The following is a 21,032-nucleotide window of genomic DNA, read 5'->3' on the forward strand; positions in this document are numbered from 1 at the left end:
GCTCAAGACAAGGACGAGGGACACAGACAGAGGCCCAGAGAGTGTCCATGTCTTAGGGAAAATACATTTGGAAGCAGATAACATCTGTCATCACAATAAAAGCAGCTAACATCTGTTTCCCCGATAAACATCCACTTCAAAGGAGAAAAGTGCTTCTTTGGAGTGCGTGTGGCGTAGTAAAACATAGCTGCAAATCGCAAGAGGTTCATACAGGAGGACAGAGAAGGGGAAAAGATTAAAGTAGTGCCTCTATTACAGCACGATCAGCGGAAACACAGCAATCAAGCCGGAGTAAGCATTACTTGGTCCGTGCTCCAGCTGAAAGAAGTGGAAGTGAAGCCAGTACACTAAGGCCAATCAGAGCGCAGCAAATAAGAGTGACAATAAAGCCAATGAATGTTAAACAGTGGGCGGGCTGCAAGTCCCTTGTTCTCTACATTCTCTCTGGTACATGAGAGTGCAGGCCGAGCATGCACTGTTGCAGGCGAGACCTAAATACACATTCACTCAACCACCTCGGCCGGGACAAGGTGAGATGAACGAGTGGTTAAAACATTATTTTAGGATGTTAAGTAAAATAAGCATGAGTCCGACGTACAAACTGCGTTTATTACAGCGATGCGGCACGTGTTATCGAGAGCTTGTCAGCTAGTGTAAAGCGTCTGCGCGAGGCTGCAATGCTTTTACTTTGCATGATGTAATCTGGCCCCAGGAATGTACTGTGCGCTGGCCTCTCTGATAACGACATCATCCGCCTCCGGCTACCGCTAACAGCAGCTGCCCATCTGGCAGGAAGCCGTGTGGCAGTAATCCGGATGCGGCCGGAGCGGGGCGGGCTCTCACAAACGCACGGGCTGAACCCTGGCTCCTCCTTCTCTGGCTTGGAATAAAGCGCTGTTCGTCGCAGGGCGTTCCTGATAAACCCGTTTTGGTGCTCAAAGAAAGACGTGTTTCTCCTGAAATCTATTTAGACAGCGCGATGGTGTGCGCCTGAAAACAGTCTTTTTCTGAAGGTGGCTTAAACTTTCACCTCACACCGAGGCTGCGATCGTGGATTTTTCAGACCGGTTTCTCGATATCTGGGGCAGCCGGTATTTCTGATACAAAGCCAGGCCCACAAATAGTACTGTGTTAACAAGGAAACAATCATTTTCATACGAGTATTTTTAAGCGTCTGGTTGGCGGGTTGCCTCTCCAGGCTTTTAGGACCAGGCATGCTAACACCAGGGTGTGACATTACCGCCTGTCTAGTAATAAGCGACTGCTAGGGGCCGCTTACGGAGCTGAAGGCATATTAAAAAAATTAATCTACGGACAAATCATATACATGTGAATCTTAACACTGAGACTTTAATCACACGTTTCTGCTACCCGACCAGGCAGTGAAGACAAGCCCTAAGCAGCTTAGAAAACGAACAAGAACTATTCATGACATCTATTGTGAGCCTTCTTCCTTGACACAAAAAATACCAGCTACGGCAGAATGGACGTGTAACCAGTGCTTGAAATGGAAAAATAGAAGTGCAGGTACTCTGTACTAGAGTACCTGCTTCTTTCTGAGAAGTGCTGGTACCCTCCTGTTAATAGTATTACATTTCTCTCGAGAAGTGCCGGTACTCTCCCTCTTACAGTAAAAAAGTGCAGGTACTCCGTACCGGACAGTACCGGCCCATTTAAAGCACTGCGTGTAACCAATGCAGCCAACAGAAACAACCTGCAATGACCGATTCTGTAATACCAGTAATTACATACTCGATCACTGCAGGTTGAGTCTGATAAGATGTTTGTGTCCTAGCTACAGTTGTCCATAATCAATGCAAGTTATGCTGTACCAATTGAAAACAGACTGTACCTTTAGTGTGCATGCCATTAACAAATATGTAATGCTTGCATGCAACTGCACTGTGCTGTTCTACAATTCATTCAGTCTAATATTTGTGCACGTTTGAAGATGCGCATGCCGCAACTCCTGCAGACAGCGGTAGGAGCAATAAGCATTGAAAAAGCAGGAGTGCTCCCAGGTGTATGCCTACCTCTCACGCATTCAGGTTACTCAGGGGCAATACCAGCCACTGGAGATGCTCTGAGCACATTCCAGCCCATCATTTTTTCCCCCCTCAATTAAGACAGTGATCAACCATACGGAATTTAGCCTTGGTTAATTCAACCCTAATAGGAACAGTTCCAAACAAACTGTGAGGTCACTTCCTCTCTGAACAGGAAGACAACCCCAAGGCCAGTTTCAGCCCTGCTGGGCCTGTACGGTGCATTCAGTAAAGTTAGGACTCAGTTGACCAGACTCACCATAGTTAGTTACATAAGGCTTGCCTCTGATTTCCTGAAGTGCTGAGAGGTTTGACTCACACCAGTTGAAAATGCTAATGCTATACTGTGCCATCTTGGGCCTTACCCTGTAATTCCTGGGAGAAGAGCTTGTCGCGTACTGTTCGTTCTTCACCAAGTTGCTGAAATAGTTGGATTCCGAGCTGCCGATGGACTTGCTGGACACTGGGTCGTCTGTAATAGGACAAATGTAATAACTGTCTTCCTCGTCACTGTCCTCGTTGGCATTGTCCAAGGAACCACCTGTTTTCTTAGTGCTGGCATAACCGGACGAACGTTCCCTTTTAGCGCTGGCGCTATCGAGGCCTTCCATATTGAAAATTAGATCTTCTTCTGCCATGATTACGGAATATGATATTTAAACCCTTAATGATGAAACTAGCCAGTATTGCAGTGGACGGACCTGGTGGGGTGGACCTGTTAAAAAAAATAATAATAAGGTACCACTTGAACTTGCACAACGAAATTGCATTACAAAATAAACACTAGTGCCACCTTAAAGCTGAGGAATACTGACGTGACTCCTACAAGTTTAGGGCCGTACTACCCAATATATAAAATGGTACATCAATAAAGCACTGAACCTGGTTTAGAAATATAAATATTTACAATCAAACAGCTATAGACTGACACATTCCTTAGGGCACTTCATACCAGTGGGGAGGGAGGAGTAGGAAGAGAGGAAGTCCCAGGAGAATGGGGAATAGGAACGATGAAGTCAAATGGAAACACTAAGAACACTCAAAAAATAGGAGTTTTGCAGGTATTCGCAAACTTTTCAACTGGCAGTCCATTCTCAATTCATGCACCTAAAATGACTGGTAGCAAAATCTGCCATAACTGTACACTACAATTCTAGGATACCCAAACACCCCTGTATTTTAGGGTTCTGTAGAGGAAGGGGTTGCGCTACCTGGAAAACGTTTTCCAGGTGTAAAATCACCCACCAAGAGGGGATTAGACAAGAATTTGCAATCCAATAGGTCTTGCATTCGTTAAATGCAGAGCTATTGGCTTTGGAAATGGAAAAGAAATGCAGCTTCTGCCTGCCTTTGTTTTTTTATTTATTGACTTTTGTAGCAATGGCGGCACCCTGCGCTTTGGCTTTAGATGTTTAAAGCTAAAGCGTGGCGTGCCACCATTGCAACTAAAGTAAAAAAATAGAAGAACAAAAGTTGTGCAGTTGTCTTATTTTCTGTTTGTTTACTATTGTAGCAATCTTCGCACGCCGCATTTTACTTTAGATGTTTAAAGCTAAAGCATGGCGGGCTGCAATTGCTATAAAAGTAAATAAATGTAAAAGAAATTAGTCTTCCGCCTATCTATGATTGTTTATTTAATCACTTTGGTAGCAATGGCGGCATGCTGCGCTTTAGATGTTTAAAGCTAAAGTGTGGCGTGCTGCAATTGCTACAAAAGTCAATGAAGTGTTGCGCAGGTCAGCAGCAGGGCAGGAAGGACGGCAGCAATGACGGGAGGGAGGGGGTGCAAGCGAGGAGGCAACAGATGGCCAGAGATGGCCAACCCAAAAAAACTATTGGTGATGTCTACTGGTAGGGAACCAAGCACACAAAGGCTGGACATATGGAAAGTATTAACCAACCAGAGTAAAGGAATTTAGAAAGGCAGACCAACTAACAAACCAGAAGCGCTGGGCGTGTTGAATGGACAAATTCTGATTACAGCATGTCTCAAAGAGACCTAAAAAGGATGATTCATCTAGATAAAAAAAATGATTAAAACATAGGCTTTCCAAAAGGAGAGTTCACAATTAAGCATGTTTTACCTGCAGAACAGGTCCTCGTTGATTTGAGAGACGAGCTGGTTCTTGCCCACCTAAAAAACAAAAGAAGCACAGATATCATGTATAAAGATCATGTTATGCGGTGACATGCTTTGTAATTAGCTTGTGGGTGGTTTCTTGACATAATGATAGGTCTTGTTTGTCATCCCAAAGAATGGCGCTTTTAGTTTACCAGTGTGCATTCAGCACACTTTCCACATTAGCTGCTTAGGACACGTATAAACAGACACAAACGCCCAGACCTTGACACAACCTCAACCACACTACCCTTATTTTCAGGTTAAGCCACTATGCTCAAATAACATTTGTTTAAAGATAACTGTCTAAAATCAGTGTAGCAGAGAAACAATATGACAAACTAAATCAAATAATGTCTAGAGTTTGATAGAACATGATGTTGAATCCTGCAAAAATACACGATTCACAAAATAGGAGGAAAGATTTGCCTAAATGAGTTATTTCTGTGGCCTGAAACCTAGCGACAACAAGCATTTACAATGCAATGGTCTCGGCATTGGTAAAGTTAGAGCTATTGGCATTGCTCATGACATTATTTTTGCTTATGTTTTTTGTTTTTAAAACATTTAAAGAAACGGCATTGTCATGAGCAATGCCAATAGCTCTAACTTTAACAATGCCGAGACCGTTGCATTGTAAATGCTTGTTCTGTGTGATGTGCTTTCTTACTGTCTCCTTCATGTTCGTCTCTTCCCCTTCAGTTTCTGTTGTCCGGCTTCTGCCTGCTCTTTCCTCCTGCGCTCACCAGCCTGCGTCTCTGCATTGCTTTCCCACCTGGCCTTGTGTTGCTTTGCGTCCTCTGAGGTACTGCTTTAGCGTTCCACCGCCCACCTACCACCAATGCTTTGCTTGTCCTGCCCATCAATCCGCTTAAAAAATGCTTATGCACCCAGGAATATAAGGAGACCAGTGGATCTTTAATGGGAGAATGGTGGAGTATAGACGAGACTCATTGGTGCCTTTGGTGTTAAGATTAGACGAGGAAATTGAGTATGGATTGACCTGGTAGCTTAAAACCACCATCAATGTTACCCTTCTGCCGGAAATGACGCACTTTCCTTTGCTCGCATTCGAACGTGTGACCTTCTCCTTGCCCCCAGGTTGAGCCATCCCTCCCCTATATCAGTTTATAAGGAGCACATCCCAAACTCAGCTGGATTGATACTCATGCATCGACCTTGAGGAAGATGAAAGGCTGAGTCGGCTCAGCTAGGATACAGTCTGGCAGCAGAATGGCGCAGGGGATTTCTCAGTTTGTTTCTGTTTTGTCCCCAGGGTGGCAGGATTGGAGACTGCCCCATTGGAGTAAGGATGCTGTCTGTTCACACGTGACACCAGCAATGTTTTGATTGGATTTTATATTTTTGTAGTGCTAACTAATGCCCGAGGGCGTGTAGGCGGCGGAGAGTTGTCTGGAAAGGAAAAGCAGTAGCTAGACCTCTACAGAGACAGTGATTTGTTTTTAAGCCATTTGAGGAAGTTTCAATATTATCTTGCACTGCGTGTCACATTGTGCACTAATGTGTTCTGGGAGGTTAGCGGTGGTGTGCCTGATTAGTAGGGGGCGCTGTTCTGGGAGGGTAGTGGTGGTGTGCCTGGTTAGTAGGGTGCGCTGTTCTGGGAGGTTAGGGGTGGTGTGCCTGGTCAGCAGGGGGTGCTGTTTTGTGTGGTTAGTGGAGACGTGTCTGGCCAGCAGGGGGGTTGTTCTGGGAGGTTAGTGGGGCGCTATGGAGGACGCTATTCTAGAGGCGTATCTGGTCAGCAGGGGGCACTGTTTTTGGTGGTTAATGGAGGCGTGTCTGGCCAGCAGGGGGCGCTCTTCTGGTAGATCGGCGCCCCCCTGGTCCCAGAGAGCCTTCTGTGGCCCCTTCACGCATTTGCTGCATTGTTTGTGTAGCTGCTCACAGGGGGCTCGGTCTGTTATTTCCCGCTCTTGGTTTGTGTAGTTCACAGGTGAACAAAGAGGCTAAAAACTCCAGTGAGCACACAGGGTAAATAACTGGGCCCTCAGTGCACCTCTACCAGCAACTGCAGCAGTGGGGCCAGGGTGGCATGAGACGTGTGAAGAAATGTCAGGCACAGAGGCATGAGGTACACGACTGGCAGTGCAGAGGTGTCAGCCCTCGCCACCCCCCCACCCCTCCACCAGGAGGGCCTGGGCCTTTGTAATGTGATATTTTAAGACTCCTCCTCGAATTTTGCAGTGAGAGGGCCATATGTGAGCGCCCACCGGCTCGGATTGCTGTTTCATTCACACCCGGAAGCAAATGTTAAATACGGAACGTTGGAACCTTGTGTCTCTTTCAGTCCTTCAGCGAGGAAGCGGGTGATTCCGGCGGAAGTGACCTTCCTGTGTGTGCGCGTTTTGCTCGTCTGTTAGATGAGGGGGCATGTGGACTTCTCAATACAGTAATTTTCTCAGGAGCCATCGCTAGCCGAGACCTAAAAAGCTTTGGCCGCAGCACATAATGATTTACAAATGAAATACTTCTTAAAAGTCTCCTCTCCAACGGGCATCCCACACCTTGCCAAAGCCCTAAGCACAGTTCAAGACCGGATGGCTTCCCATCGTTTAAAACTGAACCCAAAACTTCCAAAACTGAATTCCGTCTTATTTCTTCATTGAACTCCGCCTTAAAAGTAAACAAACTATTATCGACAGTGCAAAATCCTAGGGAGTCATATTAGATTAAGGCTCAATTTACAAGCACAAACCAACACCATTGCCAGAAATGTAAGCTATCTATTGTATCTACTCTGGGGAATTTGCAGCTACATTCCTCAGCAGGGTTTTACGTTTCTTGGTCAATCACTGGTGCTAACGAGAACCGACTACAGTAACTCTCCCCTGACTGATCTTCTCAAGATTCATCTCATTCCTCTAAAATCAGTCCTACATTCAGCAGCACGCTTCCTCTATGGGGCTAAAAACAATGCCCATGTTTTATCGATACTGGTTACTCTGCACAGGCTGTCCGTTGAATTACTCATAAATATGCGCCACATGCGTGGCACCAGTCCACATGCTATTACACAATTCTACGACTGCTTCAATTTATATAATAATCCAATGTACTTGGCTCATTTAAATGTGCCAACGTCTTCGGTTAATGTCATTTTGTACCTCCCTATAAAACATGCCTTTTGCATAGAGATTATGCCACAGTGCACTGTGTAGTGCTTACTCTACTCACGGCGCCTAGAAGCCCCGCACTCACCGCTTCCTGCGCTTTTCTTCCTTCTTTTGTTTACCTGCCCAAAGACAAGCGTAAGGGGAAGCCTCGAGGGCGGGTCTCGCACCACTTCCGGCATCCTATTGGCCAATAGCATACGCGGCAGATGCTCAAGGACACGCCTCCTGCCCCAGAAAAGGGCACATCAGGCGGCCGTTTTGAACTTGCTAAACCTGGATTTCAGTATAAAAGGAGCATCCGGCACCCGTATTACCTAATTTACAGAATGTTGAAAATAATACTAGATTCGCTCAAAAAACTTTTGAGTAATAGGTATTTGCTCCAAATGCATTTTATTTGTAAATACTTTGAAACATTATTTGTTGAAACTTATTAAAGAAGATATTGCAGGAATCATGCTGAAATCAAAACGAAATGCATTTTTTCCCGTTTGCTCTACCTGACAATGCCATTAACTTTCCATTTCCTTCCAACCCTGTCCTTCAAAGATGGCCGCTTTCAACGCTTTTTTCTCCAGGAAGTAGGCGCGGCTGGTAGTCGGTGTGACTCCAGAGCTCGGCGCACGAGCGTGCCAGAAGCTGCGGGTGGCCGGTAGCTAAGGACCACAGAAAGACACAGTGAGCGGCATAGAGATGGACGACAGACTCTAGCGCTGCGAAGGCAGGGAGAGAAACAGTGAAGAGGGCCAGGAAGGGAGCAACGGAGGGGGCAGAATTAGATTGGACGGCGATGGGGGGGGGGTTCGGGGGACGGTAGAACGGGAAAGGCAGAAGGGGACATTTTATAGGTCATTAGATTCAAAGGGGAGACTGGAAAAGCTCCGAAAGTAAAAGCGATAGCGTGTGTGCGCGGGAGCAACGCCGGGGCACCACCGCCTTTCTCCGAGGCACAGCAGAAAATGCCTCGGAGAAAGGGAGTGTCCTTTTCGGATTGGGGGGCGTGTTTTGCTGTTGTCTCCTCCCTGAGACTTCTCGCAAAAAACACGCCCCCGATCCGAAAAGGACGGGGCTTCAACGGAGTGACTGGACCTCTTCTCCAGTGGCTGGCCAGCATTTAAGAGGCCAGCCAATGGAGAACAGGAGAGAAGAGGGGCGGGTGCAAGCCCCTCTTCTCAAAGTCACTCAAACTCATTAAATCTCGGAGCGAGACTGCGCAAGCGCAGCCTTTCGCAGCCGAGACCTAAAAAACATCTTTACCGTGACCCTAAAATTAGATCCTGGCCACTGTTTCAACTCGCAGTGTACCCAGCTCTGTTAAACACTTACTTGGAATGCTGTGGGTCAGCACTGTGGTTCTCTGCCACATTGGTCTCATGGGAGGGGGACCAAACCTTTGATGTCTGTATTTTAAAATGGGACAGCTATGGTCAGGTTTTAAGCGGGAGGTTTGAGTGGGAGGAGAGGCACTAGTGGACACAAAGGCATTCAAAACACCCCAACAAGGATGCATGCAAAACAAGCATTGGCAAAGCTAATAGGTCTTGCCTATGCGAGGGCTATTGACTTTGGCAATGTGTTTAGCCACATTGTGGCTGCTGTTCAGCATGGCTAAAAGTTAATGGGGTGGGATGGATCACAGTAGAGTGAAGTGAGGAAGAGCGAGGTAGACTGGAGTGGGTTAGATTGGGGTAGATTGGAGTGGGATAGTTTGGAGTGGGGTAAATTGGAGTGGAGGGCAGTAGAGTGGTTTGGGGGTAGACTGGAGTGGGGTGGAGTGGGGTCGACTGGAGTGGGGTAGATTGGAGTGGAGTAGATTGGAGTGGGGTAGATTAGAGTGGGGTAGATTAGAGTGGGGTAGATTAGAGTGGGGTAGATTAGAGTGGGGTAGATTAGAGTGGGGTAGACTGGAGTGGGATAGACTGGAGTGCAGTGGGGTAGATTTGAGTGCAGTGGGGTAGATTTGAGTGCAGTGGGGTAGATTTGAGTGCAGTGTGATAGATTGGAGTGGGGTAGATTGGAGTGAGGCGGAGTAGGGTAGATTGGAGTGCGGCAGACTGGAGTGGTTTGGAGTAGAGTGGATTGGAGTGGGGTACATTGGAGTGGGGTAGACAGGAGTGGGATAGACTGGAGTGCAGTGAGGTAGATTTGAGTGCAGTGTGATAGATTGGAGTGGGGTAGATTGGAGTGAGGCGGAGTAGGGTAGATTGGAGTGAGTGGAGTGAGGCAGACTGGAGTGGTTTGGAGTAGAGTGGATTGGAGTGGGGTGCGGTAGATTGTGATGGATTGGAGTGAAGTAGATTGTGGTAGACTGGAGTAGGGTAGACTGTGGTAAATTGGAGTGTGGATAGATTGGGGTATAGTGGAGTGGGGTGGCAGGGAGTGGTGGAGATTGCATTGGGATAGATTACGGTAGAGTGAGGTAGATTGGAGTGGAGTGGGGCAGTTTGTGGTGGAGTGGAGATGGATACATTTGAGTAGAGTGGAGATTGGAGTGGGGTATATTAGTGTGGAGTGGGGCAGAATGGAGACGGGTTAGTTTGGGTGGATTAATGTAGAGGGGTAGATTGGAGTACGGTAGGTTAGAGTGGAGTGGGATATACTGGAGTGGGATGATTGAAGTGGGCTAGTTTGGAGTGGGGCACATTTGGGTAGATTGAGAGCGGTAGATTGGTGTAGACTGGAGTGGGGTTGAGTGGTGTATGGTGGAGTGAGATAGGCAGGGATGGGCAGGGGTAGAGTGAGGTAGATTGGAGTGGGGTAGATTGAGGTTTGGGTAGATTTGAGTAGGGTAGATTGTGGTGGAGTCGAGTGGGGTTGGCTAGATTGGAGTGGGGTGAATTGGGGTGAGTGGGTTAGACTGGGGTGGAGTAGATTGGAGTGAAGCGGAGTGAATTCATTTGGGATGGTGTGGAGTGTGTTAAACTGGGGAAGAGTGAAGTAGTGCAGTGGATTGGGGTAGATTGGAGAGGAGCGTGGTAGACTGGAGTGGAGAAGAGTAGATTGGAATGGAGTGGGGTAGATAAGGGTGGGGTAGACTGGAGTGAGATAGATAGGAGTGGGGAAGTTAGAAGTGGGTTCGATTGAGATAGATTGGAGTGGGGTAGATTGAAGTGAGGTAGATTGGGAAAGGGTGGGGTGGAGCAGATAGGAGTGGATTAGATTGCGGTAGATTTGAGTGGGGTGTATTGAATGGGGTAGATTGGAGTAGGGTAGTCTGTGATTGGGTAGGGTAGATTGCAGTGGGGTGGATTGAGTTAGATTGGACTCGAGTGGGGTTGATTTGAGAGGCATGTGGTAGTATGGAGTGAACCGGAGTAGGTTGTTTGGGTACAGTAAAGTGGAATGTGGTAAGATTGTGGTATAGTGGAGTGTGGGTAGATTGGGTGCATTGTAGTAGGTAGACTGGAGTATGGTAGATTGGGGTAGAGTGGGGTGGGGTAGAATGGAGTGGGGTGGAGTGGAACAGGATGGGTTGGAGTGAAGTCCAGAGCGGAGTGAGATAGATTGGGAAAGAGTTGAGTGGGGTAGATTGGAGTGGTGTGGTAGATTGGAGTGGGGTAGATTGGAGTGGAGTGGGGTAGATTAGGGTGGAGTGGGGGTAGATTGGGTGGATTCGAGTAGGGTAGACTGGAATGGAGTGCAGTAAACTGGAGGGGGGTAGATCATAGTGGGGTAGACTGAAGAGGGATGACTGGAGTGGGGTAGACTGGAGTGGGGTGGGGTAGGCTGAAGTGGATATGAGTGTGGTAACGTTGGGTGGGGTTCAGTTGGGAGGTTGATTGAGGGGAATACAGTCGGGTAGATTGGGGTGGGGTACATTCTGGATTGGTAGAGTAGAGTAGATTGGGGTGCAGTGAGATAGACTGGAGGGGAGTGGGTAGATTTGAGTGGATTGTGGTAGATTGGAGTGAAGTCGACGGGGGTAGATTTGGGTAGAGTGTAGTGTAGTGTTGGGGGAGTGGGGTAGATTGGGGAATGGGGTAGATTAGAGTGGGGTGGGGTTGGGAGGGGTACATTGTAGTTGGGTGTATTGGGGTAGATTGTAGTGGGGTAGACTGGAGTGGGGCAGTGGGGTTGATTGAATAGTGGTAGATTGGTGTGGAGTGGCGTGGATTGGAATGGGGTAGAGTGGGGCAGGGTAGATTGTGGTGGGGTGAATTGGGATGAAGTGGGGTAGTTTGGGGGTAGAGTGGGATACACTGAAGTGGAGTAGATGGAGGAGATTGGCGAAAGGAAGATTGGGGTGGAGTGGGGTGTTGGAGATTGGGGTGGATTGTGGTGGAGCAGATTGGAGTGGAGTGGGGGTAGATTGGGGTGGGGTAGATTTAGGTGGAGTGGAGTGTGGTAGAGTGGCGTTTGGTAGATTTGAGTGGGGTAGATTGTGTGGATTGGAGTGAGGTAGACTGGGGGAGTGGGGTGGTTTGGAGTGGGGTGGGGTTAATTGGGTTAGCTTGAGTGCAGTGGGGTAAAGTGGAGTGAAGTGGGGTAGGTTGGAGCAGAGTGGGGTACGTACAGTAGAGTGAGGTAGATTGGAACGTAATAGATTGGAGTGGAGTGGGCTAGATTGGATCCTAGTGGTGTTGATTGGAGTAGACTGGAGGGGAGTGGGATAGACTGGGTTAGAGTGGGGTGGATTGAAGTAGGGTAGATTGAAGTTAGGTGGACTGGACTGGTTTGGTGAGGAGTGGGGTGGGGTGGGTACATTTGAGTGGGGCTGAATAGAGTGGAGTAGACTGGAGTGGAGTAGATTGTAGCTAAGTGGGTTAAATCGGGGTACACTGGTGTGGTGTAGAGTGATGTGTAATAGACTGGGGTTGATTGGTGTAGACTGGAGTGGAGTAGAGTGGAATGGGGCAAGTGGAGTGGCGTAGAGTGGAGTAGTGCGTTGTGTTGTGGAGTGAGTGGCATTGATTCGAGTGGCGTGGCATGTCACCCAGTGCCTTAGTTTTGACGGGAGTGGAGTGGCATGTGGTAGACTGGAGTAGAGTGTTGTAGAATGGAGTGGCACAGCATAGAGGGAAAAGGGCACAGAGTTGTGTGGGTGGAGTACACATGGTGTGGTAGTGCACTGCCTTTAAATTCAACACATTTTCACTTGAAATAACCATTACAGTTACACCAAAATACGGTTTTACTGCACACAAACGATAATGTGTGCAAATGTTATCACCTAGTGTATTGATGCATTTTGATCCTATTTAAATATTTGTTTCCACCACACTTCAGAAATACAAAAAAATGTGCTTCATTTGTACTTAGTCTGATATAATCTGAAACATCGGCACAGTTCCTTTTTGTGCTAGAAAAAAAAATCCTACACCCTCTCTTCTTACATGGGAACTCAGCAGAATTGTCACATAAATCCTCATACTTTGAAGTCAGAGAAAGAAAAATAAACACCAAGCTCCCTGAAAGAGAGAACCTTACATTTGACCTTGGTCTTTGAATACATAGCAAATGTGACAAGAGAACAAGATTTAAAGGCCTGTTTACAGAAAGCAAGTTTGTGGAAGAATACAGTAAAAAAGATTTGGGCAGTGGGAGGGGCAAACTCAAGCTGAACAGCCTAAAGCAAATAAAGCCAGCAAACAGAAAGTCAGAAAATGTGTTACAAACCACAAAGCACCCGGCAAGCACTGGGCGGAATGCATTCCCAAGATGTCTTTAGTAAACATGACAGCTGCGCTGTCTGGTAGGCTTCGACCTAAAAAGCAGTTTGCAAAAGGCTAGCTACGCCACTGGAGAAAGGCTACATAATGGGGCTTTCTGGCAACATTTAGTGGGGCCCTAAACTTTCATTGAAATTAGCACTTTACAGATACAAAAAAAGAATGGCAAAGCAGGGGTTTCCTGCGGGTACAGGACTCAAAATGCACTGAGGACTGCATGTGTCAGTAACGTCAAAAGCATTCAACTGTGAAGCCTAGATTCAGTGTTTTGTTCAATGCTTTGTAATGTGGTTTCATCGTAACCCAGCACTCTACACACACACAGTATCATGCAGTTTTCTCAGATTGTGCTGAATATTAATTAATAATGCTTCAAAGTGAACTTTTCACGTTCATTGTCAAGAAGAGCTTGCAGAGCGGGTTGTCCCATCAAGCCTCTCCTTTGACAGCCTGCTTAAGGGATAATGATGATGACTGTACTGTCAAGTGATGGCGTGGATTGAGATTCTTGGTAATTTGAGAGGCTGGCCACCAGAGTTCATAATATAATCCTTCTATTTGTTTTACAAGTGCAGATCAAGCGCTGGAAGATGGATGGATGGCCTTTGGGCCAAAATGGACATGTTTAGGTAAGCAAAGCAAGCCTTCAAGCAAAAGGATTACTGCAGGGATATCCAACATTTACCCGTTACCTATTATGCCATGCCAGTCCTTAGGGATATCAAAATAAGGTACATTTATGTAAAATCAATCTATATGGGATAATCTCCATAAAACATTTGTTATAAATGTGACCTGTCCCTGGATGTCAGCGTACTTCATTAGTAACAAGAGGCTCAGAGGATCAGGACGCAGTAAACATGCAGAGACGCGGAATGCTGGAAAACGTGACAATAGCACAAGACCAAAATTGCCAACAAGAAGGCGTAGAATCCCTTTACCCAACCTGTTTTTAGGTCTCGCCTGGTGAAAGCAGCGCATGCGCAGCTCTAGCCAGGAGAACACCTTTTGGAATCAATTCTGCGAGGGCTCTCATGCACTTGTCTGCAATGGACAAAGATGGCTGCTCTCGCCATTTGTCCATTGCAAACAGCATGCGCGTGTCTGTGGGACTGTGGACAGTCCCACGCCATTTTGTTGCCATAGCAACAAAATGCCGCTTCGCGTGTTTTCTTTTTTTATATCAGTCCCCCCGGGGCACAAGCAGGCATCCACTTCTGTCTTTTTGCTGCGATCAGCTGACCTGACAGAAGTGGATGCCTGCTTGTGTTCCAGGGGAACTGCAGGACAGCCGTTAGCATTTGCAATGCAGTAGGTCTCGCATTTATGCAAGTTTGAGCTATTGACATTGCAAATGACAATGCCTTTTATTTATGTTTTAAAAACGATAACAAGAATAAAAGGCATTGCCATTTGCAATGTCAATAGCTCAAACTCGCGTAAATGCGAGACCTATTGCATTGCAAATGCTTGTTCTATATATTTTGTGAAGATGGTGTTGCACACCCACTATGATTATTGTTATGAGTGAAAAAATCAGTATTGAAATCTAAGAGTATTTTATGTCTGCCATAGATGTTCTAAAACAAGACATAATGCCATGTATAAATAAATAAAAATATATAAATCACGAAATCAAGTTCAGAGGCACCACTTTACATCTAGGGCTGTATAGTTGTGATAAATACAAGAAAATATTAGCAGTTGATACATGTTTCTCAGATAAGTTAGCGATCTCAGGGCTAATCCCATTCAAGAGAAAAGTTCACATTATATGTGTTTGACGATTATGGCAGTATTGCAAAAGTAGGCCAGTATGACCCGCCTTGAGGAGCGGATAAAAAGGCGGGTCATGCTGTGTTTCTATTATGATGTGGTTATGACCAAAACTTTTCTACTGGAAGGGATTGGTCCGAAGGAAGCAGACGTATCTGAGAAACATGTGAGGGCTCTAGAATGATCTTGAATTAATGACTGTACTAGAATCTCAATTCTGGAGTGGTCTCGCTGGACTACATTCGTAATTTAAATTCTTTGGGCACTTTCGATTACAGTGCCCCCCACTCCAGTGTGCACCTTACAATCAGGTGAGATCTCCATAAATCCCATCTTTTTGATTAACTACGCAAAGGTTATAATTATAACTTTAGCAGAAAGTAAAAAATATTTTCACAGTGGAGTTACTGCAGAGGACAGAAAGGTAGGCAAATTTCAAAAGCATATCATCAACTGATACAAGTGGAAAAACTTCAAGGGATGGAAGGGAAGAATCGGTGAGAAATGGCACTATACTTCATGATTACTCGTTTGAGTGAGGGTGATCCCTGTCTGCTATTTTTGGATTGTCAACATATCGTTCTTTGATAAATAAAAGGGTTCATTCACTTTTTGCGTACAGCTGTGCAGGCTGAGGGGCCTGGATCATACCTTTGAGTATGTTCCATCGCACCTAGCAAGGAAACTTTCAATAACTAGCATCGAGCAGTATAATTTCCTTTTTTGGTGTAATCTGGTAAATCTTGATGAGTCATTTTGATGGGTCTCTTTCCCATTGTTCACACCACCATACCCAGGGCTTTAAGAGGGATGAAAAAACTGGGGGGGAGGGGGGGTTCTCTCAAAGGGGCGTGGCTGATGTAATTAAAGGCATGGCTTAAAAACATGTAAGCTAAAACTCTGTGCTTAGCATAGTGTGCCGCCCGACTTGTATTTTGCTGTTTCTGTCATTGCATCCAGATATATGATACAAGTAACATCGTATCTACAACAAGTCAGGACTATTGGCTTTGTCAATGGTTGTTAGTTGCGACTATGGCTTGTATATAATATTGAAAAAGCTTCCACTTAAAGCCCTGGAGACATCACGACAGTCTTGCTGCTCCTGAGTTTCAAAAAGAGAAGGGAAACCCAGAGAGAAAATGACTCTTTAAAGGATTTCCCTTCCCCTACAACGCTCACCTGGCATGATGTCATGCCGTAACTTCTCCACTAGTGAGAAGTGAGCAGTGTGAGCGCGCGCACATCGATGTGCCTACTGTTACTGTAGTCCAGGAAAAAATGGACCGCCTGTGCCAGGGCACAAAACAGAGCCCGATAGAGACCCGTTTCGAGGCCTCTTTAAAAAACTGCCGGTGCTCAACACCGGTGAGACCCGGCCCACTTAAAGCCTTGACCATACCAATCCCTGAAGGAACATATTCCCCAGCCCATCAGTCCGTTTGCTGGCTCTCTGTTGCCAGGCAGATCTCCTGCAAAGCTTTATTCACTGCACATTGAGCTATTCAAGGCGCTGTGGAGACTTTTCTCCATCACAAGCTCTGCTAACCCCAACCAAGTAGAGCCTCAGATCCAAAATGGCAGCACTTCTGACCACTGCCAGGTGCTGAAGGTTTCACACTGTTGGGAACTCCTCCTTCGTACAAACTGCCAACCTCTGGTCCCTCTTACAACACAAATAAGAAAACTCTCTAATTACCTTCAATTCTGAAGAGCATCTGCTCTAATTTTACAGAAACAAATGGTGTGTCTACCTAGAGCTAAATTATCAAACCATGCACTCTTCTGCATTACCAACGAGCCCCAACTGCATCCAGGCCCTTATCTCCTGCACGCTCTCTCAATCTTCCAATAACTGGGGCCACTGTCCTAGAGGATCCTTTATCAGTAGATTTTAAGACAGGTCACCTCAGCACCAGTTGTGCCCAGCTCTAAAAAAAAACAAACATGAAATCTCCATGTAACAGGAACCATTTTTGTAATTTTTTAACTTTTCTATATTTACTCTCATCATGTATTTACACTTGAATGAGAACAGGCGGTAAGGGACACCCAAAAATAGTTTGAAATTTTTAGTTTTTATAGTCACTTATAACTTATTGCCATGGCCAAACACCGGTATTTGAGGGAAAATTCAACTTATTACGTGAACACAAAAGCGGCAAACTCTCCTCAGAGTGGTGGGGCTCATGCCGCGCATTAGAGGTCCAATCAGAGCGCTGCATACTAAGTCTTCCAAGATGGATAAAGAGAAGCGTCATATATTACAATATTTCTCTTCTGGTGTTTCACTGGTGCAATAACATCATTTGAAAATCTGTGCAAAAGAAGTAAAAAAGTAAGTGAAAAATATATGCATAAAAATGTTGCTTGTTGTTACACTGTTGATTATCAACGGCTGTACTATTTAACAGAGGAAACCCGACAGGTTGAAAACCTAAAAATATTTTTTTTAAGTCGTGTTTCCTGGAATGTATCACATTCTCTGGTTCTATCTGCCATGGACGGTGATGACAAATGGCCTGCCATGTACAGTCCAGATTTAGCCAGAGTACAGAGTGCCTTCAACACCTGCTTCACACAGATCAGTCACCGGCTAGTGTTACCTCCATGCACCCCGGGTCAGATGGCCACATTCAGCCTCCTGTACTGATTCCAATACCAGGATGCATTTAGTCTGACAACTTCAGGAGGAACTCTATGGCAAATGAAAAAGAAGCCATGCCTGTTGCAACTTTAGTCAATTGTGCAAAAGGGTACTGAAAAAATGTAGCGTATACATTCAACAACTGGATATGCTAGCACACAAGGCCGGACAATCCTAAGTATTCCGCTACTTTACCCCTTTGTTGCAACACTGTAAATCCTACTTGGACATGAGCATTGCCTTTGCACTCATCTCAGGATTTATTTTGGTTTTGACATTTTTTGTGTGTGATTTTTAGAAGAAAAAAACTAACACATAACAAGTGCGAATAACAGTTATATACATGGGTCACAAAACAGAGTCACTGGTCAAGGAAGAAATCAATGAAATAGTTTACATGGCTATTCTTGTTCACCCTCTTCCCAGGTACGCTCTCTTAGCAACCTTCCTCCTTTTATCTCACAGTGATTTAGCTTTTGGATTACTTCTTCTAGGAAACTCAGAGGATTGTGAGGAACCTACGTGCCCTAGTGCAATGCAGATTTCCATTAATTTTGTCTGCAAGCTTTTATGACAATCTGCATTAAATCGTCAATAAACAGTGCATCAACGTAATGGGCACTTTAGTTTTGCGCAATCCTGCATAGGCACAATGGTATGAGTAAAATGAACAAGCATTGGTAATGCATCGGTTTCGCCTAGGTAATGAATAAAGAGCTGTTTTCATCAAGAGCTCCCTGACAAATAACACGGGAGTGAAGAGGATGTGGCGCAGCTGCGAGATCTGCTGACACAAGAGCTGGGGATCCTGGTTCGAGTTACAGCAGTGCCGCGCAAGATCCTGTGATTCTATGCAAATCACATAGGGACCGATTCACAGAACTCATCCGAGATAAAATCCTAAACTTACTACTTTTGGTATTCACAGAAGGCATTTAGTAGTAGTAAAGTTAGGACTCCTAACGTTACTACTACTAAACTGAGACAAATTCCTAACTTTACAACTTTCGGTATTCACAAAAAGGCATTTAGTAGTAGTAAAGTTAGGGCTCCTAACTTTACTACTACTAAACTGAGACAAAATCCTAACTTTACGACTTTCGGTATTCACAAAAGGCATTTAGTAGTAGTAAAGTTAGGAGTCCTAACTTTACTACTACTAAATGCCTTTAGTGATTAGTTCTGTGAATCGGCCCCTTAATCTCTACGGGTGATAAATTGTTATAGAAATATGCTGCAATAGTGAAAAGCAAAGCTTTATGAAAGTATAGTTCCACCAAAGCGGATGTTAACAGTATTTCAGTGGTGGGAAACTGATAAGAGAAGCAGACGAGGAACAGGCATTATTAAATGCAAGAAAATATGCTACAGCCAATAGAAAAGGAGGAAAGGTAAGTGTCATGCACAGGAACCAATGAGAAGGCAGGAAAGAGAGGAGGGGGATGTAAGGCCCTTTTAAGTTTATATTAAAAACAACAGATTTCTCCTTCACATCGCAAGCGCTGTGCAGGCGAAACCTAAAAACCAGCACTAGGGCAATGAATCACATCGTCCGTTCGCTCGTTGGCAGCGGCAGGGCCACAAGAGTACACAAGGCCTGCATTATTATTCATTGCCACAAGTGTGCATGTCCTCAGACTTATCTATGAGGTGTGACTTTTATAAGTGATTTTCATGAATGAAGCGGTATGTTTCTGACTTATTTAAAATTATTGTAATGCCCAAATACAAATCACCCGTTTAGTGATTTTCCTTGACATAGAAAATACTCTTCAATATCTGTTAAAGCTGAACCCGTAAGCGTGATGGTATGGACTTGTACTGTTGTATTTGTATAAGGATTCATTCTCCTGCCAACTTCGATTTTCATCAGCTCATGGATACCCTTTTCGAATTCATTGCAGGGAGGGTGTTGGGCGCAGTATATGCCTTACATGGGAGATGTTGATGAGGCAGGTGAGGTTCAGAGACATACTCCTTACAGGATGCGGTGTGTGGCATTGCACATATGCATCAATAGTTACAATAGTTGTACCAATTGTACAGATAATGCTCTGCATCTTGTGTTTATAGTGATGGGAAGAGATATGTTTTTAATACCTTGTGAAATTAGACGCGATTGTCAATCCTCCATATTTGAGCAGGCCTTAAATTCCAACAATGAAACTGGTGTCAACATGGGTTCTCCACACCACGGGTTGCACTGCACCTCCTATGCCTTCAAAATAAACGAGTGTAAATGCCCCCCTCTTAAAATGCCGACACCTAACGGTTGACCAGAATGAAACACTTATTAATTAGCGGAGACTCTTTTTCCAGTCATTGTCTAACAGCATGTTTTAATGCAGGCCTTTTTAGCCGCATTTCTATTTAGCTCAAATTCTGTTTGGTGAGTGGGTTTGGAAAATGGCAGCCAAGGGATATTCTCTGAGAAAAGGCCAGAGCTCAAAAGACCCCTTTGTGGTTTTGATGAGCAGCTCTTATTTCAGGATCTGGCGGGCGTATGATATCCGGATTTTACAGAGACCCATATGCTCACTTATATGGGTTTAGAGGCTGTGTTCCATGCAAAGAAAAAGTCACAGGATGACGCCACAGTTGTCTTGTTTGTTTATATGATGAGGCTTTTTGTATGCCATGCTCATATCCAAGATTGATGGTCATAAAAAACGAAGGTGGCAAAAGTCTCTCAAGGAGCTGTTACATAAAACATCGAAATTACTATTCAATGATTTCGTGAAAAACCTTTCAGCAGGTAAACAGATAAACATTTATAACATAGTGCTATTTACGCTGTTAAATAGGGGTGACTCCAAAAAAGTAAAAGTAAGTCTCGAGAAAGGGAAAGGAAAAGCAAGAGTTAGGATGGGGGAGAAGAAGAGGAACATTTGAGCTTAATGGAAGTGTGGGACGGGTATGCCCAGAGGTGGGTCCCGTGCACACTGTGTCACTGGAACCAAGCTGTAGCCTGCTGATGAGTACATAACTAAGGCGTAACTGGTTCTGGGTTGCTTGTGTTCCGGTTCAGGGAGGACCCGGCTTGACAGTTCGGGCTGGACTGTTCTGATTGGAGCAGAGCCAAGACTGATTTGCATATAGCTGGGTCCAAACTAAGGTGACATGGTGTGCAAAATAACAATAACTAATCAATTAACAGTGGCTGAGATTCATTCAATCATTCCATCCATCACTTTTTCTGTATTCTATCATTCAAGTGAAAGCGTTCAAAAGTGGCTTTGGAGATAAATTTTCGCAGCAGCGGAGTTAACGCTGTGCTTTGTTATGATGCTAATGTTCACAGAATTCACAAATTAGAGACAAAATTCCAAAAGACGTAACTGCACATGGGAGTCTTTTGGGCCTTAGTAAGATCAAAGTGCTTTCCTGTCGATCATGGATCGGATGGGAAAATAAGGAACAGAAAGGACTCTGGAAAACACTGGGTCTTTGCCCGAGAAACACCTTCCTTATAATCTTCTGTACTTTACTAGAGCTCTGAAGACCTCTTTTATTCAGAGGCTTTTGATATCCATAACACCACTGCAAGCACCACAGAAGGGTGTACAGAATCCACTAAAGCTGCAACAACCTAGAATAAAATGCAAAACCCAGAGGAGTTACCTGGAGCCACTAAACCAGAGG

The 21,032-nt window shown here is 45.2% G+C and overlaps 1 protein-coding gene across 9 annotated transcripts in view; it reads right to left on the reverse strand.

The window, feature by feature from the left end:
* The window catches only part of EEF2K (eukaryotic elongation factor 2 kinase), a 220,552-nt gene that overhangs the window by 176,191 nt on the left and 23,329 nt on the right, over window positions 1-21,032 (reverse strand). For 8 of the 9 annotated variants that reach the window (XM_085629051.1, XM_085629048.1, XM_085629049.1 and 5 more), the window contains exons 2-3: window positions 4,130-4,179; window positions 2,411-2,760 (exon numbers count right to left, since the gene is read on the reverse strand). In XM_085629051.1, coding sequence (XP_085485177.1) covers window positions 2,411-2,683 — 273 coding nt within the window. In that variant the 5' untranslated portion in view covers window positions 2,684-2,760; window positions 4,130-4,179. Of the gene's footprint in view, window positions 1-2,410; window positions 2,761-4,129; window positions 4,180-7,798; window positions 7,901-21,032 lie in introns of those variants that run through there. The other variant, XM_085629043.1, reaches the window with a different exon arrangement.

This window comes from Triturus cristatus, chromosome 10 (genome assembly GCF_964204655.1).
Source record: "Triturus cristatus chromosome 10, aTriCri1.1, whole genome shotgun sequence".
Lineage (NCBI taxonomy): Eukaryota > Metazoa > Chordata > Amphibia > Caudata > Salamandridae > Triturus > Triturus cristatus.